This window comes from Electrophorus electricus, chromosome 7 (assembly GCF_013358815.1).
Source record: "Electrophorus electricus isolate fEleEle1 chromosome 7, fEleEle1.pri, whole genome shotgun sequence".
Lineage (NCBI taxonomy): Eukaryota > Metazoa > Chordata > Actinopteri > Gymnotiformes > Gymnotidae > Electrophorus > Electrophorus electricus.
In genome coordinates this window covers 715,962-741,450 of record NC_049541.1, presented here as the reverse complement: position 1 = coordinate 741,450, position 25,489 = coordinate 715,962, and the positions used below count along the sequence as shown (strand labels likewise).

The window sequence follows — 25,489 nt, the reverse complement described above, 5'->3', positions numbered from 1 at the left end:
GAGACAGGAATGAAAGAGCTGTGGTAGTCCCTGGATCCTTACTCAAAGAATTACTCAAATCCTTACTCAAAGAATTACTCAAATCCTTACTCAAATCCTTACTTAAATTAACAATTTTAATTTGTATTATATACAAATGGGGTGGGGTAGTGTGCATCAATAGGCCCCTGAACGAGCGTGTCACGAGAGCGCAGCGGAAACGCACGCGGCGGGACTGAGTGGCCAGCCTTACCGGACTGCGTTGGGGCGTATCTCGCAAGCGCAGTGCAGCTCCTCCGATTCCAGGCCAGTGCAGCAGGCGGACCGCAGAGAGAGAGAGAGAGAGAGAGAGAGAGAGAGAGAGAGAGAGAGAGAGAGGGGGGGGGGGGGGGGAGGGAGGGGGGGGGGAGAGAGGGAGGGGAGAGGGAGAGAGAGAAAGAGGGAGAGAGAGAGGGAGAGAGAGGGAGGGGAGAGGGAGAGAGAGAGAAAGAAAGAGGGAGAGAGAGAGAGGTTGACTGACTTCAGGGGAAATACTCAAAGTTAAAGAAAGAGGAAAATCCGTAAAAATGACACGCGAGAATGATAAAACGTCATCCTAGAACCTACGTGCTTATCGCACTGACGCCCCTAAACATGGCCGAGTAGAGCCTTCACGGTTCATCCTAGAAGTGGATCCGCTACGGTAACGGGATCATGCCAGGGAACGGGTGAACGGGGGAACACTACCGCAGTCGTCTGGGCTCGAGCGCGCTGCCGAGCGGCACGTCCCTCAAGCGCGGCGCGGGCGTGGAGAGCGATACTCGGGAACCGGCGGCTCGAGCACTGTACCGCTATTCGCACGAAGGTTTTCGCTGGAATGTCATCGGCGCGTCCGCGCTCGTGGGCTCTAATGCATCCCCGCGTGGATCCCACGATGGGAGACGCCAAGCAGTGCGCGAGGACATTCGTCGTCCCGGACATCAAACCGTTTGATCATTATGATTTCACGAGGGCTAAAATCTCGAGCAGTTTAACGTGGCTCGTGGCCAAAGCCTTTGGGCCAGGTACGTGGCGTTTTGACATATTTTCCAAACCTTATCTGTGGAGAAAATGCGAGACCAAAAATATTTTGTACTTGGGGCAGTGTTAAATAAGCACCGCGAGCTTACGTTGCGTTCTCTGCTTTTACCCCGTGACCGTAACTGAGTAATTTTCCGCTCGCGAGTGCTCTTCAAAGCCATGTGGAAGAGGCGAGATGTGAAAGCACTGCAACGTCATTCTGCGCGCTGCGACTAGAGATGAATTAGTAGAAGCATCTGCAGTCGTCCCGGAGACGTTGGTTTAGCAGCAGGGACAGGGAGGGATTAACTGTTGCTGAATGCCTCTGGAAAGCTGGAAGTCGGAGCATTCCCACAGGGCGGGGTCTGTCCTCGGGCGCTAGGAAAAAATGACAACTGCTCTCCTAGAACTTGCAAATTCGTGGTTTCCTAAATGATTCGTTTGAATGTAGTGTGCTTCTGTAAAAGAGAACTGTAAAACAGAGTAGGTGAGAAGATGGATGAATAAAAGAAGATTTAAAACGAAATGCAAATTTGACCTAAATGTCTAAGATGAGAGACTAGAGGCCAAGGACATATGATGTGATGGACAAACATACATATTACGTGTGTTACTGACCACACATAATGCGTTATCAAGATACACACCCACACACCACATCCACACACCACATCCACACACATCTACACACACCCACATACCACATCCACACACCCACACACATCCACACACAGTCCTGTAATGGTTCTGCCATCACTTTGCTTTCTTCTGTCAGACATTATTACACCAGGAAACTACACAAAGTTTTAGAACATAAAGTCCAAAGGCAACAGCAGCCACTTGATTTCCAACTATTTACCATTTACCACATCTGCAGGCTCAGATGGGCACAAGTGAGCACTGTTTCATAGAGACGCTGTTTCATAGAGACGCTGTTTCATAGAGATGCTGTTTCACAGAGACACTGTTTCATAGAGACACTGTTTCATAGACACTGTTTCATAGACACTGTTTCATAGAGACACTTTCATAGAGACACTGTTTCACAGAGACACTGTTTCATAGACACTGTTTCATAGACACTGTTTCACAGAGACACTGTTTCACAGAGACACTGTTTCATAGAGACACTGTTTCATAGAGACACTGTTTCATAGACAGTTTCATAGACCCTGTTTCACAGAGACACTGTTTCACAGAGACACTGTTTCATAGAGACACTGTTTCATAGACACTGTTTCATAGAGACACTGTTTCATAGACACTGTTTCACAGAGACAGTTTCATAGACACTGTTTCACAGAGACAGTTTCATAGACACTGTTTCACAGAGACAGTTTCACAGAGACACTGTTTCATAGAGACACTGTTTCACAGAGACACTGTTTCATCGACCCTGTTTCATAGACACTGTTTCATAGAGACACTATTTCATAGAAACCCTATTTCATAGAGACACTATTTAATAGACACTGTTTCATAGAGACACTGTTTCATAGACACTTTCACAGAGACACTGTTTCATAGACACTGTTTCACAGAGACACTGTTTCATAGACACTTTCATAGAGACACTTTCATAGACACTTTCATAGAGACACTTTCATAGAGACACTGTTTCATAGACACTGTTTTATAGACACTGTTTCATAGAGACACTGTTTCCTAGAGGCCCTGTTTCACCGAGACACTGTTTCTTAGAGACACTGTTTCATAGAGACACTATTTCATAGAGACACTGTTTCATAGACACTGTTTCACAGAGACACTGTTTCATAGACACTATTTCACAGAGACACTGTTTCATAGACACTGTTTCACAGAGACACTGTTTTATAGACACTGTTTCATAGAGGCCCTGTTTCACAGAGACACTGTTTCATCGACCCTGTTTCATAGACACTGTTTCATAGAGACACTATTTTATAGAGACCCAATTTCATAGAGACACTATTTAATAGAGACCCAGTTTCATAGAGACACTATTTTATAGAGACTGTTTCACAGAGACACTATTTTATAGACAGTTTCATAGAGCACTCTTTCATATAGACACTTTTTCATAGACCCTGTTTTATAGAGACACTGTTTCATAGACCCTGTTTCATAGACACTATTTTATAGAGACATTGTTTCATAGAGAAACTGTTTCATAGAGACACTTTTTAATAGGGACCCAGTTTCATAGAGACACTTTTTAATAGGGACCCAGTTTCATAGAGACACTATTTTATAGACACTGTTTCACAGAGACACTATTTTATAGAGACACTATTTTATAGAGAAACTGTTTCATAGAGACTATTTCATAGAGAAACTGTTTTATAGACACACTTTCAAAGCGACAGTGTTTCATGGAGACACTTTCATAGAGACACTATTTCACAGACACTGTTTCATAGAGACTTTTATAGAGAGACTTTTTCATAGACCCTGTTTCATAGAGACGCTGTTTCTTAGACACTATTTTATAAACACTGTTTTATAGACACTGTTTCATAGAGACACGATTTTATAGAGACACTATTTCACAGAGACACTATTTTATAGAGTTTCAGAGAGGTTTCACAAACCCTCATTCAAGTAGGCTACTAAACAGCAGTGGTGTAGATGGAGCTCTCACGGACCTGTCTCTCCTCTCACTGACCTGTCTCTCCTCTCACTTAGCTCTCTCCTCTCACTGACCTGTCTCTCCTCTCACTTAGCTCTCTCCTCTCACTGACCTGTCTCTCCTCTCACTTAGCTCTCTCCTCTCACTGACCTGTCTCTCCTCTCACTGACCTGTCTCTCCTCTCACTTAGCTCTCTCCTCTCACTGACCTGTCTCTCCTCTCACTGACCTGTCTCTCCTCTCACTGACCTGTCTCTCCTCTCACTTAGCTCTCTCCTCTCACTGACCTGTCTCTCCTCTCACTGACCTGTCTCTCCTCTCACTTAGCTCTCTCCTCTCACTGACCTGTCTCTCCTCTCACTTAGCTCTCTCCTCTCACTGGCCTGTCTCTCCTCTCACTGACCTGTCTCTCCTCTCACTTAGCTCTCTCCTCTCACTGACCTGTCTCTCCTCTCACTTAGCTCTCTCCTCTCACTGACCTGTCTCTCCTCTCACTGACCTGTCTCTCCTCTCACTTAGCTCTCTCCTCTCACTGACCTGTCTCTCCTCTCACTGACCTGTCTCTCCTCTCACTTAGCTCTCTCCTCTCACTGACCTGTCTCTCCTCTCACTGACCTGTCTCTCCTCTCACTGACCTGTCTCTCCTCTCACTGACCTGTCTCTCCTCTCACTTAGCTCTCTCCTCTCACTGACCTGTCTCTCCTCTCACTGACCTGTCTCTCCTCTCACTTAGCTCTCTCCTCTCACTGACCTGTCTCTCCTCTCACTTAGCTCTCTCCTCTCACTGACCTGTCTCTCCTCTCACTGACCTGTCTCTCCTCTCACTTAGCTCTCTCCTCTCACTGACCTGTCTCTCCTCTCACTTAGCTCTCTCCTCTCACTGACCTGTCTCTCCTCTCACTGACCTGTCTCTCCTCTCACTTAGCTCTCTCCTCTCACTGACCTGTCTCTCCTCTCACTGACCTGTCTCTCCTCTCACTTAGCTCTCTCCTCTCATTGACCTGTCGCTCCTCTCACTGTCTCTCCTCTCACTGTCTCTCCTCTCACTGAATTCCTTTGTCTCACTCTTGTCCTGTCTCTCCTTCTGTTATCCCCTCTCTCTCACTGAACACACCCAACACACTGAACACACCCAACACACTCCAACCCCACACACTGAACACACCCAACATGCTCCACTTAGCTAGGTCACGCTGACCAGGTGGGAGGGGCCACTTAGCAAGGTCACGCTGACCAGGTGGGAGGGGCCACTTAGCAAGGTCACTCTGGACAGGTGGGAGGGGCCACTTAGCAAGCTCACTCTGGACAGGTGGGAGGGGTCCAACCTCCTGTTTTGTCTTTATGCTCTTTGTCTCATGTCTGAAACTCTGTGCCAACAGAGGAACTCTGATAACCCACAAGACTCACAAAAGCAGGAGTAGCCATTAGCATTCTCGTGCGTTGTCAACCAAAACACTAAGATGAGTAACAGCACAGCTTCCACTAAGTGTGCTGCCATCAGCTTGCTGTAGGCCAGATTAGCAACAGTTAGCATGCGAGAGGTTGTGGGTTCAGTGCTAGCACACTTGACGTTACGGGTTCAATGCTAGAATGGTTGATGTTATGTGTTCAGTGCTAGCACTCTTGATGTTATGGGTTCTTTGCTAGCACTCTTGAGGTTTCTGGTTCTTTGCTAGCATACTCAAAGTTATGGATTCAGTGCTGACTGCTGAGAAACAAGTTACTAATTAGCAGCTTCCTCTGTAAGTCCATTTAAATGAAAGCACCAGCTGAGCTCTTCCTGCACAGAGCAGTGTGGTGGGAGCTGGAACTGAACAGAGGTGAGTCTTGTCCCTCTGACTAACGTCTGTGGCCTGGTACTGCTTGTGTCTTGCTGCACAGTGGCCTGAGGAATGTGTTCATACGCCTCACACGCATGCGACCTGCAATTGAGCATCAGCTGGTTGCAATGCAAACAGGGAGGGGGGATTTTTTTCCCTCCAGCCTGCAACGGAAATGAAAACTTACAAGCACATTTTCTTTGACTGTGTGTAATTGGCCCATTTCCCAATCTTTATAAAGGAGTGTATGCTGAATGAACACACAGGAAAGTGTCTGGCCAAACAGTGCCGTGGCCTTTCTAGACTCAAACTCATCTGCAGTCTTCAGATTACAGGTTAGATCTCATATATCTTGACATCATAACCTTCAATAGCAATGTTCTTTTGACTGACAGATTCAGATAAAACTGTCCATCCTTCTTCCAGAGCCTGTTCAGTGTTTGTGGTTTAATGGCCAACTTAGTTAATATCTGTGGTTCTGTGGTTCAGAGTCTGTACTATGAACTCAGATTTGGATGAAGAGCGTCTGTTTTGGGGTTTGAGATTGGCTATAGGATGTTAGTCAGTTATAGTGTTTCCTGTGGATAATGTAGGACAGCGCAGTATGAAATAAGGCTGAGATTACTAACTGATACTGATATTGACACCGATAATGTTGGCAGCAGAAAGAACTGTGAACAGATGCTTTCTGTGAATTAGGGTGCAGGCAGGGGTAGCCACATTACTGAGAGAAGGCGAAACATGAGAATAGTGGAGCTGAACATGAGAATAGTGGAGCTGAACATGAGAATAGTGGTGCTAAATATGAGAACAGTAGAGCTGATCAGATGAACATGGGAACAGTGGAGCTGAACATGAGAACAGTGGAGCTGAACATGAGAACAGTGGAGCTGAACATGAGAACAGTGGAGCTAAACATGAGAACAGTGGAGCTGAACATGAGAATAGTGGAGCTGAACATGAGAACAGTAGAGCTGATCAGATGAACATGAGAACAGTGGAGCTGAACATGAGAACAGTGGAGCTGAACATGAGACCAGTAGAGCTGATCAGCTGAAAATGAGAACAGTGGAGCTGAACATGAGAGCAATGGAGCTGAACATGAGAACAGTAGAGCTGAACATGAGAATAGTGGAGCTAAATATGAGAACAGTAGAGCTGATCAGCTGAACATGAGAACAGTGGAGCTGAACATAAGAACAGTGGAGATGATCAGATGAACATAAACAGTGGAGCTGATCATGAGAACAGTGGAGATGATCAGCTGACCAGGAGACCAGTGGAGCTGAACATGAGAACAATGGAGCTGAACATGAGAACAATGGAGCTGAACATGAGAACAGTGGAGCTGAACATGACCACAGACAAGCTGAACATGAGAACAGTGGAGCTGACCAGCTGAACATGAGAACAGTGGAGCTGAACATGACAATAATAAACAGATATTAAACTAAACTATTACACGATTTGGCATCTGTGATGAATGTATTATCTATATTCTGTTTTCTTTTCTCCTGGTCAGCTCCACTGTTATCCTGGTTTTTTTTTTTTTGGTTTGTTTTTTTTTATAAAATAGAAAATAAAACTTGGTCTAGTGGTGAATGGGTTATATTTTACAGAGAGCTGTTGAGTAACTAAGCCCCTTACCAAGCAGAAAAACTCATGTTGGATGAAGGCTTGTTCCTTTTTCATGCTTATAACTTATAGTATGAATGTTCAGATTCTCTTATGAGAGCTTTGTATAAGGTTATAATAAAAAACAAAGTTATAATTAAATTAGCAAATTCTTAATTGGTGAGATCTGGCAAATGGTTCATTTGCATATGAAAGCCTTTTTGACTAGAACAATAATGTAAAGACAATAATTATTAACAAATATATCAGGCAACCCAGTGTGAGGGGTCTAGAAGCCCCAGTGTGAGGGGTGGTGTCTAGCAGCTCCAGTGTGAGGGGTGGCGTCTAGCAGCCCCAGTGTGAGGGGTGGTGTCTAGCAGCTCCAGTGTGAGGGTTGGCGTCTAGCAGCTCCAGTGTGAGGGGTGGCGTCTAGCAGTTCCGGTGGGAGGGGCAGAGTCTAGTAGCTCCAGTGTGAGGGTTGGCGTCTAGCAGCTCCAGTGTGAGGGGTGGCGTCTAGCAGCCCCAGTGTGAGCGGTGGCGTCTAGTAGCTCCAGTGTGAGGGTTGGCGTCTAGCAGCCCCAGTGTGAGGGGTGGCGTCTAGCAGCCCCAGTGTGAGGGGTGGCGTCTAGCAGCCCCATTGTGAGGGGTGGCGTCTAGCAGCCCCAGTGTGAGGGGTGGCGTCTAGCAGCCCCAGTGTGAGGGGTGGCGTCTAGCAGCCCCAGTGTGAGGGTTGGCGTCTAGCAGCCCCAGTGTGAGGGTTGGCGTCTAGCAGCCCCAGTGTGAGGGTTGGCGTCTAGCAGCCCCAGTGTGAGGGTTGGCGTCTAGCAGCTCCAGTGTGAGCGGCGGCGTCTAGCAGCTCCGGTGCGAGGGGCGGAGTCTAGTAGCTCCGGTGCGAGGGGCGGGGTCTAGTAGCCCTGGTGCGAGGGGTGGGGTCTAGTAGCCCTGGTGCGAGGGGCGGGGTCTAGTAGCCCTGGTGCGAGGGGCGGGGTCTGGCTGCTGAGACTGTCAGTGTTGCACAGAGACGAATACTACAGCAGCCGAACTCCTCACTTCCTCTGTGCGGAGTCACTTCCTGCCTGTGTCCCACTGCTCAGGAACACAACAGGAAAAGCACTTTTTAGGAGTGGGTTCAGGAAAGAGTCTGTGTGTATGTTTCTCTGGGGGAGGTGTGTGAGTTTGGCAGGAGGAGGTTTTCCCTGACCCAGATATTTTTGTTGAATGTTTTGTAGTTTTGGATTTCAAGTTTTCCAAGCTGAAACCCACGTTTGATGATGAGCTGATGAGGTCTGAACATGTAAAACTCAGAAGTGTTGCCACACGGCAGGTGTGCGTCAGAGGCACATAAACACATAGATTCAACAGAAGACCTGCGTGCTCTCAATCTCTCTCTCACAGACACATACACCCACCCCCCACACACGCATGCTTGAACATACAGAAGACACAAAGGATAAATACTGCACCTTTGAGATGTGTTTCTTGCAACTGTACAATGTGTTCCTTGCTGCTGAACAAACATGCACACACACACACACACACACACACACACACACACACGAACGAGCATACACACACTTGGCATGCTTGAACATGCTAAGACACAAAAGATAAGTACTACACCTTTAAGACATGTGTTTCCTACTGCTGTGAACACACACACACACACACACACACACACACACACACACACACACACACACACACACACACACAGAGGAAATAACTTGGGAAAAGCAGGAATCCACCCCCAGATTGTGGCTCACGGTGGGGAAGTGTGAGAGAGCAGGAATGTTTACAGTGTCTTCTAATCTACAAATTAAAATGTTTTACTCATAGTTTTAAGACACTGTGAGTTTACTGATTTTAGCAGCTAATTAATACACACAGAGCAGTTACAAATGTGGACATATAAATGTTTTACTCATAGTTTTAAAACACAGTTTACTGATTTAAGCAGCTAATTAATACACACAGAGCAGTTACAAATGTGGACATATAAATGTTTTACTCATAGTTTTAAAACACTGAGTTTACTGATTTTTAGCAGCTAATTCATACACACAGAGCAGTTACAAATGTGGACATATAAATGTTTTGCTCATAGTTTTGAAACACTGAGTTTACTGATTTTAGCAGCTAATTAATACACACAGAGCAGTTACAAAGGTGAACATATAAATGTTTTACTCATAGTTTTAAAACACTGAGTTTACTGAGTTTAGCAGCTAATTAATACACACAGAGCATTTACAAATGTGGACATATAAATGTTTTACTCTTAGTTTTAAAACACTGCGTTTACTGATTTTAGCAGCTAATTAATACAGAGCAGTTACAAATGTGGACATATAAATGTTTTACTCATAGTTTTAAGACACTGTGAGTTTACTGAGTTTAGCAGCTAATTAATACACACAGCAGTTACAAATGTGGACATATAAATGTTTTACTCTTAGTTTTAAAACACTGCGTTTACTGATTTTAGCAGCTAATTAATACACACAGAGCAGTTACAAATGTGGACATATAAATGTTTTACTCTTAGTTTTAAAACACTGAGTTTACTGATTTTAGCAGCTAATTAATACACACAGAGCAGTTACAAATGTGGACATATAAATGTTTTACTCTTAGTTTTAAAACACTGCGTTTACTGATTTTAGCAGCTAATTAATACACACAGAGCAGTTACAAAGGTGAACATATAAATGTTTTACTCATAGTTTTAAAACACTGTGAGTTTACTGATTTTAGCAGCTAATTAATACACACAGAGCAGTTACAAATGTGGACATATAAATGTTTTACTTTAAAGATAAAAATATTTTTAATAAGTTTACTTTTAACATTTGCCTGATTACTGCTGCATGGCTAATTGATGGTGTGTGCTACAACAGGAATGCACATACGTGTGTGTGTGTGTGTTAGTGTGTGTGTGTGTGTGTGTGGGTGTGTGTGTGGGGGGGGTGTGCGTGTGGGTGTGGGTGTGTGCATTAGTGTGTGTGTGTGAGTGCATTAGTGTGTGTGTGTGAGTGTGTGTGTAGGTGTGAGTGTGTAGGTGTGAGTGTGCATGTTATGTGTGCGTGAGTGAGTGTGAGTGTGTGTATACATGCGTATGCGTTAGTGTGTAGAGGTGGAGAGAAGTAGAGAAGTAGAGAAGTGGAGAGAGGTGGAGAGGTGAAGAGGTAGAGAGGTGGAGAGAGGTAGAGAGGTGGAGAGGTGAAGAGGTAGAGAGGTGGAGAGAGGTAGAGAGGTGGAGAGGTGAAGAGGTAGAGAGGTGGAGAGGTGAAGAGGTAGAGAGGTGGAGAGGTAGAGAGGTGGAGAGGTGAAGAGGTGGAGAGGTGAAGAGGTAGAGAGGTGGAGAGAGGTAGAGAGGTGAAGAGGTAGAGAGGTGGAGAGGTAGAGAGGTGGAGAGGTGAAGAGGTAGAGAGGTGGAGAGAGGTAGAGAGGTGGAGAGGTGAAGAGGTAGAGAGGTGGAGAGGTAGAGAGGTGGAGAGGTGAAGAGGTAGAGAGGTGGAGAGAGGTAGAGAGGTGGAGAGGTGAAGAGGTAGAGAGGTGGAGAGAGGTAGAGAGGTGGAGAGGTGAAGAGGTAGAGAGGTGGAGAGAGGTAGAGAGGTGGAGAGGTGAAGAGGTAGAGAGGTGGAGAGAGGTAGAGAGGTGAAGAGGTAGAGAGGTGGAGAGGTAGAGAGGTGGAGAGGTGAAGAGGTAGAGAGGTGGAGAGAGGTAGAGAGGTGGAGAGGTGAAGAGGTAGAGAGGTGGAGAGAGGTAGAGAGGTGGAGAGGTAGAGAGGTGGAGGGAAGTAGAGAGGTAGAGAGGTGGAGAGAGGTGGAGAGAGGTGGAGAGGTGGAGAGAGGTAGAGAGGTGGAGAGAGGTAGAGAGGTGGAGAGAGGTAGAGAGGTGGAGAGAGGTAGAGAGGTAGAGAGGTGGAGAGAGGTAGAGAGGTGGAGAGGTAGAGAGGTGGAGAGAAGTAGAGAGGTGGAGAGGTGGAGAGAGGTAGAGAGGTGGAGAGAGGTAGAGAGGTGGAGAGGTAGAGAGGTGGAGGGAAGTAGAGAGGTGGAGATGTGGAGAGAGGTGAAGAGGTGGAGAGAAGTAGAGAGGTGGAGAGGTGAAGAGGTAGAGAGGTGGAGAGAGGTGGAGAGTGCTCTTTGTGCAGGTCTACTGTTGCTTTTAGACCACACCCATAGCTGTTTAATACTGCATGGATAAACACACACACACAAACACACACACACACACACACACACAAATGTGTGCACACACATACAGGGAACACACCTCTACACTCCTGCTGCAGTACTAATCACTATGCTACTCACACAAAAAGAGAGAGAGCAGGTCTGTGTGTGTGTGCGTCTGTGTGTGTGCATCTGTGTGTGTGCGTCTGTGTGTGTGCGTCTGTGTGTGTGAGTGTGTGCGTGAGTGCGTGCGTGAGTGCATGCGTGTGTGTGAGTGTGTGTGTGCGTGCGTGCGTGTGTGTGCATGTGTGTGTGTGTGTGTGGGTGTGTGTGTGTGTGTGTGTGGGGGTGTGTGTGTTGGGGGGTGTGCATGTGTACGTGTGTGAGTGTGTGTGTGAGTGTGTGTGTGAGTGTGTGCGTGAGTGTGTGCGTGAGTGCGTGCGTGCATGTGTGCGTGTGTGTGTGTGCATTAGTGTGTGTGTGTGAGTGTGTGTGTGTGGGGGTGTGTGTGAGTGTGTGTGTGTGGGGGTGTGTGTGTGTGTGCACGTGGGGATGTGTGTGTGCATGTGGGGGTGTGTGTGTGCACGTGGGTGTGCGTGTGTGGGTGTGGGTGTGTGTGTGTGTTGGGGTGCGTGAGTGTGGGGGGTGCGTGTGTGGGGGTGTGTGAGGGTGTGTGGGTGTGTGTGTGTGTGTGGAGGGTGTGTGTGTGGGTGTGTGTGTGTGGGGGGGGGGGTGTTTGTGTGTGTGTGATATCCTAGAGAATCAGCTACTGCTAATGAGACTAGAGGGAAAACTGCTCAGAATACTGTGCTCAGATCAGGTCATATAGATATCCCTCTCACTGTGTTCAGATCAGGTCATACAGATATCCCTCTCACTGTGTTCAGATCAGGTCATACAGATATCCCTCTCACTGTGTTCAGATCAGGTCATACAGATACTGTGCTCAGATCGGGTCATACAGATATTTCTCTCACTGTGCTCAGATCAGGTCATACAGATACTTTGCTCAGATCAGGTCATACAAGATACTGTGCTCAGATCAGGTCATACAGATACTGTGCTCAGATCAGGTCATAGAGATACTTTGCTCAGATCCAGTCATACAAGATACTGTGCTCAGATCAGGTCATACAGATACTGTGCTCAGATCAGGTCATACAGATACTGTGCTCAAATCAGGTTATACAGATATCCCTCTCACTGTGCTCAGATCAGGTCATACACTGCACCGGAGGCAATTAAACAGACATCACTGCTGTATATGTTCATAATATATGGTCAGAACTGCTGAGGTGTAGCTCCACCCCCTGTCTGCAAGGAGCTGTGTGTAGCTCCACCCCCTATCCGCATGGAGTTGTGTGTAGCCCCGCCCTCTGTCTGCAAGCAGATGTGTGTGTAGCTCCACCACCTGTCTGCATTTTTATGTAAAACACAATAATATCGATTATTGTGGCAGAGAAATGCCTTGATTCGTCATCTCTCCTCTGCTGGGGTGGACGGTGTTTTTAACCGGAGTGTAATGTCTGGGTTAAGTGTGATATGTTCAGATAATGACAGGATGTCTGGTTCGTTGAGTGTGTGGACACATGTACAGGAGATCTGTTTGGACAGAGACTTTGTGTCAGGGTACAGCTACACTCCATTGTGTTGTCCATCAGACAGCACTTCCCGTGCAAAACCCTCTTGGGAGCGTCTGTCCTGAGATATATATAGATATTCTGTTTTTATGTAATAGTTACACTGTCAGACGGTGATGGTCATTCTTCCCTCCCTCCACCTTCATCCTGCGCTCATCCCCTTCTGCCCTCTTTCTTGTCCCCCGACGGTTCCTCCCTCTCTCGCTCCCCTCTCCTCCGCAGACAGTGTCCCCGTGGAGCTGGAGGACCCATTCTATAAGGACCAGTACGAGCAGGAGCACCTGAAACCTCCTGTGGTGTCCCTCCTGCTGTCGGCGGAGCTCTACTGCAGGGCTGGGAGTCTCATCCTCCGCAGTGATGCCGCCAAACCCCTCCTGGGCCACAACGCCATCATCCAAGCCCTCGCTCAGAAGGGCCTGTACATCACCGACCAGGAGAGACTTGTCACCGAGAGGGACCTCTGCCAAACGCCCATCCTGATGGTCAGGACCGCTAATGCTGTTATCATGCTGATCTCCTCTTATACTGTGACGTGCACTCACACACAACCTCATTTACACACTGCCTCATTTACACACACAACCTCATTTACACACGGCCTTGTTTACACACACAACCTCATTTACACACTGCCTCGTTTACACACACAACCTCATTTACACACTGCCTCGTTTACACACACAACCTCATTTACACATGGCCTTGTTTACACACGCCGCCTCATTTACACACACAACCTCGTTTACACACATGGCCTCGTTTACACACACGGCCTCATTTACACAAGCAACCTCATTTACACATGGCCTCATTTACACACACAACCTCGTTTACACACATGGCCTCGTTTACACACACAACCTCATTTACACACATGGCCTCGTTTACACACACAACCTCATTTACACACACGGCCTCGTTTATACACACAACCTCGTTTACACACGGCCTCGTTTACACACACAACCTCGTTTACACACATGGCCTCGTTTACACACACAACCTCATTTACACACACGGCCTCGTTTACACACACAACCTCGTTTACACACGGCCTCGTTTACACACACAACCTCGTTTACACACATGGCCTCGTTTACATACACGGCCTCCTTTACACACACGGCCTTATTTACACACACGGCCTTGCCTACACAAGCAGCTTGTTTACACAGTCTCACATACACAGACACATCCTCTGTTTACCTGAGGTTCCCTTTACCTGTAACATGCTAAGCTAGTTAGCTAGTTAGCTGCAAACAGGTCTGTTTACCTGAAACAGGTCTGTTTACACGCTAAGATAGTTAGCTACAAACAGGCATGATTAAGTTGTGAAACTGAGCTAAGATGCTAAACTAACTACACAGCATATGGCCTTTTTTGTCCTGTTTTCTTTATTCAAGCCTCCTCTGTGACAGGGGTCAGACAAGGTTAGATATGGGTCATATTGAGTTTATTTTCTAGCCCTTTGTGAGCTGAATCAGGTGTGTGTGAGTGATGTGTGTGCAAGCAAGGTGTGTGAGAAAGGTGTGTGTGAGCCAGGGGTGTGAGCCAGGTGTGTGAGAGTGAGGTGTTTGTTAGCGAGGCATGTATGAGAGGTGTGTCTTTAAGCCTGGTGTTTTCTGCTTTGCTGATGTGATGGGGTGCAGGTCCAGTAGTCATTTGTGTTTCCAGTGTCTGTCCTTGGCATGGAAGGTCTGGAGAAGCCGAGGTAAGACACTGATGGCATCTTCCTGCTCCTCTGGGGCGTCTTTTGCAAAAGTTACTGTACTGCCTTCTCTGATGTCTGGCATTAGGTGAAATAGCCAAAATTACACTATGCTTTCACACATCAGTTAGCCATTGAGAGGGGCTCACTTAGCTGGGGCGTCTGGCTCAGGAGACATGGAGTCTGGCTCTTACCCACAAGCACACTGACTGGACAGTAACATCTGTGAGATTTGCTAAGGTTCCTTAGGTGAGGTGAGGTTGGTTCCTTAGGTGAGGTTAGGTGAGGTGAGTTTGCTTCCTTAAGTGAGGAGAGGTGAGGTGAGGTGAGGTGAGGTGAGGTGAGGTGTGATTCACCCTGACTCAGTTTTTACACGCGATCATTCTAATAAAACTGGAGTCAAATGAATACAAGCATGTGAGATCAGGACAACAGCCACTGTGCTCTGCATTGTAGTCATCTCTCTCTCCTCTGAGATAGCCTCTCTTTCTTTCTCTCCCTCTTTCTCACTCACTCACTCACACACACACACACACACACACACACACACACACTCTGCAGCTGGGCAATATCAATGATACCAGCATGATTCAGGGAGAGAATGACCTTCCCAGAATCTGCTGCTACAAGCTTAGTTCACTTACAGATGAACACACACACACACACACAAACACACACACAAACCTGCTCTCTCTCTTTTTGTGTGAGTAGCATAGCGATTAGTACTGCAGCAGGGGTGTACACATTTGTGCACACATTTGTGTGTGTGTGTGTGTGTGTGTGTGTGTGTGTGTGTTTATCCATGCAGTATTAAACAGCTATGGGTGTGGTCTAAAAGCAACAGTAGACCTGCACAAAGAGCACTCTCCACCTCTCTCCACCTCTCTACCTCTCTATCTCTCTCCACCTCTCCACCTCTCTACCTCTCTACTTCTCTCTACCTCTCCACCTCTCTACCTCTCTACTTCCCTCCACCTCTCTACCTCTCCACCTCTCTCCACCTCTCTCCACCTCTCTACTTCTCTACTTCTCTCCACCTCTCTACCTCTTCACCTCTCCACCTCTCTACCTCTCTACTTCTCTCCACCTCTCTACTTCTCTCCACCTCTCTATCTCTCTCCACCTCTCTCCACCTCTCTATCTCTCTCCACCTCTCTCCACCTCTCTATCTCTCTCTATCTCTCCATCTCTCCATCTCTTCACCTCTCTCCACATCTCCACCTCTCTACTTCTCTCCACCTCTCTACTTCTCTCCACCTCTCTATCTCTCTCCACCTCTCTATCTCTCCATCTCTCCATCTCTTTCAACCTCTCTTCCCCCTCATTGCCCAAACCTCATAATACCCAAAATGCTGCTCTCCTTCTCTTTTCCTTACTGTTCTTTATATTTATTTCTATACATCTCTCACTACAAGTTTCTCGATATTGCACTGAATTACACTCTTATCTTTCTTTTCTCTACTCATTTACTTCTCTCTCCCTCCCTCCCTCCCTCCCTCCTTCTCTCCCTCCCTCCCTCCCTCCCTCCCTCCCTCCCTCTCTCTCCCTCCCTCCCTCTCTCTCCCTCTCTCCCTCCCTCTCTCTCTCTCTCCCTCTCTCTCTCCCTCCCTCCCTCTCTCTCTCTCTCTCTCTCTCTCTCTCCCTCTCTCTCTCTCTCTAGTAGTAGTGCACCACCCTTCAGTGTTTCAATTATAGCCAGAAAGGAGAACAAAAGAAATGAATTTTCCACAGAATATTTGAGTGAGCGAGAGCGTGAGGGAGGTAGAATGAGAGAATGAGAGAGAGGGTGAGAGGTAGAGTGAGAGAATGAGAGAGAGGGTGAGAGAGGTAGAGTGAGAGAATGAGAGGGCGTGAGAGAGGTAGAATGAGAGAATGAGAGAGAGGGTGAGAGAGGTAGAGTGAGAGAATGAGAGAGAGGTAGAATGAGAGAAAGAGAGCGTGAGGGAGGTAGAGTGAGAGAATGAGAGAGAGAGCGTGAGGGAGGTAGAGTGAGAGAATGAGAGAGAGCGTGAGGGAGGTAGAGTGAGAGAATGAGAGAGAGCGTGAGGGAGGTAGAGTGAGAGAATGAGAGAGAGCGTGAGGGAGGTGGAGTGAGAGAATGAGAGAGAGGGTGAGAGAGGTAGAGTGAGAGAATGAGAGAGAGGGTGAGGGAGGTAGAGAGAGAATGAGAGAGAGGGTGAGGGAGGTAGAGTGAGAGAATGAGAGAGAGGGTGAGGGAGGTAGAGAGAGAATGAGAGAGAGGGTGAGAGAGGTAGAGTGAGAGAATGAGAGAGAGCGTGAGGGAGGTAGAGTGAGAGAATGAGAGAGAGGGTGAGGGAGGTAGAGTGAGAGAATGAGAGAGAGGGTGAGGGAGGTAGAGAGAGAATGAGAGAGAGGGTGAGGGAGGTAGAGTGAGAGAATGAGAGAGAGGGTGAGGGAGGTAGAGTGAGAGAATGAGAGAGAGGGTGAGGGAGGTAGAGAGAGAATGAGAGAGAGGGTGAGGGAGGTAGAGTGAGAGAATGAGAGAGAGGGTGAGGGAGGTAGAGTGAGAGAATGAGAGAGAGGGTGAGGGAGGTAGAGTGAGAGAATGAGAGAGAGGGTGAGGGAGGTAGAGAGAGAATGAGAGAGAGGGTGAGGGAGGTAGAGAGAGAATGAGAGAGAGGGTGAGAGAGGTAGAGTGAGAGAATGAGAGAGAGGGTGAGGGAGGTAGAGAGAGAATGAGAGAGAGGGTGAGGGAGGTAGAGTGAGAGAGGTGCTTCCTGAACACAGCTGGGACTGATCTGGGAGTTACAGCCTTGGTCTCGTTGCGTAATGTACAGGCTGTTACAGGTAGAGGTGTAGTTTAGCTTAGGTGTTTAGGTTTTGGGCAAGAGAATGGGAACATAAGATACTCTGCTGCCATGCAGGAATGCTCGCTCTGACACTGGGAACTGGACTGGGAACGGTAATGGACAGTGGTGGCTCAGTGGTTCAGGTACTGGGTTAAGGTTAGGGTTAGGGTTAGTAATCAGAAGGTTGCGCATGGTGAGGTGTAGGGTGTGTATGGTGTAGGGTGTGTGTTGGGTGTAGTGTGGTTTGTGTTACATGTGTGTGGTGTGGTGTGTGTGTGTGTGGTGTCTCAGTGGTTCAGGTACTGGGTTAAGGTTAGGGTTAGGGTTAGTAATCAGAAGGTTGCGCATGGTGAGGTGGATGTGTGTAGGGTGTGTATGGTGTAGGGTGTGTGTTGGGTGTGTGTGGTTTGTGTTACATGTGTGTGGTGTGGTGTGTGTGTGTGTGGTGTCTCAGTGGTTCAGGTACTGGGTTAAGGTTAGGGTTAGGGTTAGTAATCAGAAGGTTGCGCATGGTGAGGTGGATGTGTGTAGGGTGTGTATGGTGTAGGGTGTGTGTTGGGTGTAGTGTGGTTTGTGTTACATGTGTGTGGTGTGGTGTGTGTGTGTGTGTGGTGTCTCAGTGGTTCAGGTACTGGGTTAAGGTTAGGGTTAGGGTTAGTAATCAGAAGGTTGCGCATGGTGAGGTGGACGTGTGTAGGGTGTGTATGGTGTAGGGTGTGTGTTGGGTGTAGTGTGGTTTGTGTTACATGTGTGTGGTGTGGTGTGTGTGTGTGTGGTGTCTCAGTGGTTCAGGTACTGGGTTAAGGTTAGGGTTAGGGTTAGTAATCAGAAGGTTGCGCATGGTGAGGTGGATGTGTGTAGGGTGTGTATGGTGTAGGGTGTGTGTTGGGTGTGTGTGGTTTGTGTTACATGTGTGTGGTGTGTGTGTGTGTGGTGTCTCAGTGGTTCAGGTACTGGGTTAAGGTTAGGGTTAGGGTTAGTAATCAGAAGGTTGCGCATGGTGAGGTGGATGTGTGTAGGGTGTGTATGGTGTAGGGTGTGTGTTGGGTGTAGTGTGGTTTGTGTTACATGTGTGTGGTGTGGTGTGTGTGTGTGTGGTGTCTCAGTGGTTCAGATACTGGACTAGTAATCAGAAGGTTACCAGTTGAAGTTCCACCACTGCTGGATTTCCACTGTTGGGTCCTGAACAAAACCCTTAACCCTCAATTACTCAATATGTGTTCAGACATGCTTGTAAGTCACTTTGGATAAAAGTGTCAGATAAATGTAAGGCAAGCCATGCAGGTATTGTGGTGTTTGGTTTATGACCCTTTGTGATATGACATCACTCAGGAATGTCTAATTATTTGGGTGCACAGTTTATGGGTGAAGTGTACGTTCTGTAATCAGTGTCTACAACATATTTTCAACTTTTTTATGTGATACATGCCACTCAAGGTCAGAAATTTACAATGTGTGAGATGGGGAAGGGTTAATCTGACCATCAGTGTGCCTCATTGGCTATTTAAATTTCAGCTTTTATTTGTTATTGCCACAGGAACAAATCAAATAACATCAAAGCCATAAACTCAGCTCTATCAATTATTGTGGCAGAGTTTTGATGATGCGTGAGACCATGAGACCTGTCCCAGTGCGTGAGTCTCAAGGCCAGTGCACGGGCTGTGAGACGTATATCGTTAACTTGCATGGGTGAATTATATAACAGTACACAATGTCTTATGTCTAGAAGCTTCCACCATGTAAATAAATGATTGTTTCAGTGTGGCATTTTGGTCTTATCTTAATATTTTCTGAGCCTGTGTCTTTCATACTGAGTCATCAGGCCTTATAAGGCCTTCTAGCCAGTCAAGAGGGGCCTGGGTGCTGTGAGCTGGAGGCGTTATATACGTGTTTGTGTTTAAGGGCAGGGCGTACTGCAGCCTTACACATGACGAAGACTCTTAACGCTGCTCCTACCTGCAAACAGTGGAGATCAAATATGGCTGCAGGAAAGGGCCACTGGCCTTTGAATAATAATACTGTGTGGATGTGTGTGTGTGTGTGTTTGTGTGTGTGTGTTTGTGTGTGTGTGTCTGTGTGTGTGTGTTGCTCTGTGTGTGTGTGGTTGTGTGTCTGCATGTGTGTGTCTGCGTGTGTGTGTGTCTGTCTGTGTGTGTGTGGGTGTGTGTGTGTGTGTTTGTGTGTGTGTGTCTGCGTGTGTGTGTCTGCGTGTGTGTGTGTCTGTCTGAGTGTGTGTGGGTGTCTGTGTGTGTGTGTGTCTGTGTCTGTCTGTCTGTGTGTGTGTGTGTTTGTGTGTGTGTGTGTGTGTGTGTGTGTGTGTGTGTGTGTGTGTGTGTGTGCTTTACAGCCTTTAACAGGACCCATTGTACTGTTTGCATTTCTTTCACTTCAAAAGCTATAAAGGACAACCGATAGCATTTAGATAGTGACTGTAGGATTAGGGTTATATTAGGGTTAAAATTAGATTAGGGTTAGATTAGGGTTAAAGTTAAATTAGGGTTAAAGTTAGATTAGGGTTAGATTAGGGTTAAAGTTAGATTAGGGTTAGATTAGGGTTAAAGTTAGATTAGGGTTAGATTAGGGTTAGGGCTCGTGTTAGATTATGCTACAGAAGTGCATAGGTGTATGGAAATAAACCATGTAAAGATAGTATTTCACACACACGTGTATGCACACGGATATACACTAATCATTTACCCTGTGATATCACTGTGGGGAAAATAATTCAGCTTCATGTTGGTGTGTCTTACTGGTTTGTTTTGCAGTAGTTCCTTCTTGTTAAAGATCTCAGCAGAGAGACTGAAATGAGGTTTCGGCTGCGGTAGGTCTGATATCACGTCACCTACATCACCACGTATCTCAGACTGATGCTTTTTAAAAACACACACACGCTTTCCGCAGACAGAATCTCATTATGAGTTCTTCATGTAGTGCGCTGCAGAATGCCAGTCCTTAGGACCAACGTTACGTGCCGAAGAAAGTACGTTTGCACCCAGGAGAGGCTAACAGTTCACCTCCACATGCCTAACACACCCCAGATCTTTCAGCTCTTTTCACAACATCCTCACTCCTTTCTGCAGTCCTGACCAGCCAGAATCTGTCAGCACACCTGGTTTGACTTATTTCGGCCAGTATGGGGTGTTGCAGCATTAAAATAACTGTTTTAAAACTCATGTGCACTTTGTTTTATTTCCATTATCAGACTGATCTTGTGAAGAATATTAGCCTTCACACCACGCTTGTTGGATTTACATCAGTAGGGGGCGATATAACATAAAGATGACTTTTTCAGAAGAGCTTCATTTACTTCAAAAGCACATATTCATAGATCATAAACCATTCACCTCCTCACAGCTCCTGAGACATGCTCAGACTTTATCAAGCTTGTCTGTAAGAGTTGGCGTCTAATGCAGCTCATTCACTCTAATCTTCCTAAGATTTGCGAGAATGTTTCCCCCAGTTCCCACTGTCATGAAGACCTCACAGCGTGGCTTGGAACTTTAGTTATTATGCACAGGACAGGATGTCAGAAATCCTGAATGAAACCATTAGAGATTCACAACCTCACAGCCCCACAGCCTCTCAGCCTCACAACTCAACAACCTCAGAGCCTCAGCCTCAGCCTGACAACCTCACAGCCTGACAACCTCACAACCCAACAACCTCAGAGCCTGACAGCCTCTCAGCCTCACAACCTCACAAGCGCTTCACAGGGCTCATCAAGTTGGCACCTCCCTCTGTCTGTGTTTTACTGAATTAAGCCCACGACACCTCCAGGAGGCTCAAAAGTAAGGTCTGACTTCCCTTATAATTATTATTAATGTGATTTAGTTTGTTTACATCTGAGTTAGACACACGTGTGAAAGGCGTGTGGGTTAGACGTGTGTGTGAAAGGCGTATGGGTTAGACTTGTGTGTGAAAGGCATGTGGGTTAGACACGCATGTGAAAGGCGTGTGGGTTAGACGTGTGTGAAAGGCATGTGGATTAGACGCACATGCGAAGGGCGTGTGAAAGGCGTGTGGGTTAGACGTGCGCGTGTGAAAGGCGTGTGGGTTAGACGTGCGTATGAAAGACGTGTGGGTTAGATACGTGTGTGAAAGGCGTGTGGGTTAGATGCATGTGTGAAGGGCATGTGAAAGGCGTGTGGGTTAGACGCACGTGTGAAGGGCATGTGAAAGGCGTGTGGGTTAGACGTGCGTGTGTGAAAGGCGTGTGGGTTAGACGTGTGCGTGTGAAAGGCGTGTGGGTTAGACGTGCGCGTGTGAAAGGCGTGTGGGTTAGACGTGCGCGTGTGAAAGGCGTGTGGGTTAGACACGCGTGTGAAAGGCGTGTGGGTTAGACGCGCATATGAAAGACGTGGGTTAGACACGCGTGTGAAAGGCGTGTGGGTTAGATGCATGTGTGAAGGGCATGTGAAAGGCGTGTGGGTTAGACGCACGTGTGAAGGGCGTGTGGGTTAGACGTGCGTGTGGGTTAGACGTGCGCGTGTGAAAGGCGTGCGGGTTAGACGCGCGCGTGTGAAAGGTGTGTGGGTTAGATGTGTGTGAAAGGCCTGTGGGTTAGACATGCGTGTGAAAGGCGTGTGGGTTATACGTGCGTGTGAAAGGCGTGTAGGTTAGACATGCGTGTGAAAGGCGTATGAAAGGTGTGTGGGTTAGACGTGTGTGTAAAAGGTGTGTGGTTGAGGTGTGTGGATAAGACCACATTGTTTTCTTAGTGACTTTTATAATGTGGAAGTACATTTCAGATATTTCACTGGGTCATGATTACCAGGTGTGGTGTAAGAGTCCACATAACAAAAGGTAGTGAGTGACGGTCAACATCCCCTACTGCAAACAGCTCAGGATTGCTTGTGTAGTCTTTTGTGAAACTTTAATTGGTAATAAAACAGAGCTTTTATATTTGAAGTCTGAAAGCAGGAGTACTGATCTGCCCCTTTATCATACCTATGTGATCACGCTCACCATGTACTCTACACACTATATTATACTGTATCAGCTGAGCAATAACACACTAGAGATTGTACATGCAACGGAGTAGAATCAGCCAGACGCTAAAAGTTGATGTGTTTAATAATTGATGGGTGATCCAGTATTATAGATGAACGACAGTACAAAATCCAAACCACAACAGTGAGGTTTCCAAGCCAGAGAGACATCGTGTACAGAGTTAAAATATTCCAGGTCAAAGCCAGAGAAAGACACAGATACAAAACACCCAAATCCAACAGGGAAAAGCAATACTGGAATAAACGAACAGGTGTACACAGTCAGTATTGGAAGGGAGGATGAACGTGAGATGGCTGTATAGGGTTGGGAGATGGTTGTGTGGCGGGCCACCTGACTCTTGGGGATTCTGGGAATTGTAGTGTTTCATTGTGGTGTACACAGCTGTATATGAATGACAATTAATTAAACTGTTAATTAAATTAAACTGAATATTTGTCTGTTTTAAAGATTAGTGCAGCTGCACACGAGTAAAGTTTGATTATGGGAATGTACTTGAATACAAGCTCAGTATTTTTGTGACCAATCTATAAAGCTGGATTAGGCTAGATTTTCAGGACAAGTCTATTTTTAAAACACTACACTCTTTTAGAACACACAGAGTAACGGCACCAGCGAAGGGAATTCCTACTGGAGACCCGGGATGTGCCGTTCACATTTATAAGCAACTGTGATCCTCTTTCCTGAAATATTCCTGGCTTTATACATAATTGATATGGGAAACATCAGTCATGTTACTAAACTACTGTACCTTATCAGTCATGTTACTAAACTACTGTACCTTATCAGTCATGTCACTAAACTACTGTACCATATCAGTCATGTCACTAAACTACTTTACCACATCAGCAGACATCCACCCATGTGCTTTTATCTGTCTACTTAGATAGTTTAAAACAGATTACACTCACATATCGTTATGTATACCAGACTTATTGAAAATCGGTACCAAGGAAAGTGGAGCTGCTCTGTGTTGGCAGACTGTTACTGGACACTGAAGAGGAAAGTTCAAGCCTGTATATATTTAAAATGTAATTACAGCCTTCATGTATACTTCACTTAAAACTATGCCTGAGAGGAACATCATTAAAACAGATTTGAATTCAGCGTAAATAGAACTATAAAATAAACTAATAAATTAAATGATTACTTTTACTTCTGTTTAAGTAATTATTAACAGAACTTTTACTTGAGTACAGTTTTTGGCTACTCTACACACTGAGGGGACTGTCTAGGAAACTGTGTGTGTGTGTGTGTGTGTGTGTGTGTGTGTGTGTGTGTGTGTGTGTGTGTGTGTGTGTGTGTGTGTGTAAAGCTGTTTGCGTGTGTAACACATGCCTGTAATAGGTGGGACTGTGCATGACGCACTTGACAAGTGTGTAATAGGTGTAACACCCTGGTGAGTAATGTCACACACCTGTGTGTAAAGAATGTAAAAGAATTTAATTTATATTGTAATCACCTTCCAATTTTTTCTCCTAAAACAACATTAAAATGAATGTTGCCTTTTACCGCTCTGCTGTGTGGGTGTGGCCCCAATGGATTGATTGACAGCCTCAGTATCAAACGTAACCGCCCAGTTAGTCAGTACGGCGCAGGATGGAAATGGGATCACATCATCACGGCTTTACCTGTCTGAACCTGAAGAGGTGAAAGGCTGTTGGGAGTCTCGGTTAAATAGAGGCTGTCACATTCTCTGGTTAAATTAGAGGACGCCATAATTCATATTAAAGAACGTATTTATGCATGTATTACATATCGATTACGTTAACATTAAAGCTATCTTATATTTGTCTGTTTAACCAGGTCTAGCTAATAGGCTTTGACTGTAAACAGCAGGGGCTAAACGTGGGAAAGTCAGTTTAAAAATTGTCATGGTATCGTATCATATAACGTTATAAAAATCAATTTGCAGCTATGCTAAATTACATAAAATTAGCAAGCATTAGCCTGCACATTGTTACGTAGTTATTGCTTTGCTTCATTATTGAAAAAAGTATCAAATGAAAACTCCAGATTTACAGATTACAGATTTACTGGACCAGGTTTACAGAATGTCATGTGCTGGAGAAAATACAGAGAGATGGTTGGCTGTCAGTGGGCACTTCACTCCCATGGGAGACAGTTCAGAGGGTATGACTGTAAGGGTGACCTTTGACCCTGGACCTTCGAGCTACACAATGGACAGGAAGCAGTGTGATTTTTACTAAGGGCAGTGAAATTGGAAAGGGCAAGAGAATGTCATTCATTGTGTAATTGTGAACACACACACACACACACACCACTCCTGTTTCAGAAGTCTTTAATGAAAGAAGGATATGTGACCTTATGTTACAGTTTAAGGCTGGTATTAGCACACACACTACAGTAACCTCCAGTATGTTTCTGTGTATGTGTGTGTGTGTCTGTGTGTGTGTAAATATACATAAACTAAACAAAAACACAAAATACTGCTCCTAATTTAAATTAAATAATTCAGTCAATACTTCAGAAATGACTGGAGATAAATTACTTAAAAGCTTTGCTACTAAATTTGGTTTGATGATGTGAGTAGGCAGATGAGATAAAGATGAACATTAGCAGTGTTGAGTGGTGACAGGACTTCAGTGCTTCTGTTTGACCTGCAGATATTTATGAACATGTTTGAAATTCCTCTGAACAGCCAATGAGGTGAGAGAAACCCCAGGACAGCCAATGACAATACAAGACAACCCCCCCCCCCCCATTCCTGATATTGTTAGCCTGTCAGGACACGTGAATCCCAGGTTTCAACACTTCATATATACATGCACAGGAAACTGTCATACAGAAATTTTCAAGTTGTTGAAGTCTGGTATCACTGTAATTTTCTTTGGATGTTCACGAAGTGCATAAAGGTTTGGCGAATTGTGGATGTTTGTGTCTTTCCATGGCAGAGTGCACACCTGGCGATGATGGACACCCTGATGATGGCGTACACCGTGGAGATGATGAGCGTGGAGAGAGTGCTCACCTGTGTGCAGAAGTTCTCCCCTCTCTCCCCCGAGGAAGACTTCCCTTATGATGCAGAGGAGGCCGTGACCACCTGGACTAACAAGGTGAGGTCGCT

General features: G+C 46.1%; 1 protein-coding gene across 2 annotated transcripts in view; it reads left to right on the top strand.

Annotated features, from left to right (window-relative positions):
- The first annotated feature begins 439 nt into the window (after positions 1 to 439).
- The window catches only part of camsap2b (calmodulin regulated spectrin-associated protein family, member 2b), a 64,778-nt gene continuing 39,728 nt past the window's right edge, over positions 440 to 25,489 (top strand). For both annotated transcript variants that reach the window (XM_035528531.1, XM_035528530.1), the window contains exons 1-3: positions 440 to 1,022; positions 13,099 to 13,358; positions 25,317 to 25,478. In XM_035528531.1, the coding sequence (XP_035384424.1) occupies positions 836 to 1,022; positions 13,099 to 13,358; positions 25,317 to 25,478 (609 nt within the window). In that variant the 5' untranslated portion in view covers positions 440 to 835. The remainder of the gene's footprint in view (positions 1,023 to 13,098; positions 13,359 to 25,316; positions 25,479 to 25,489) is intronic.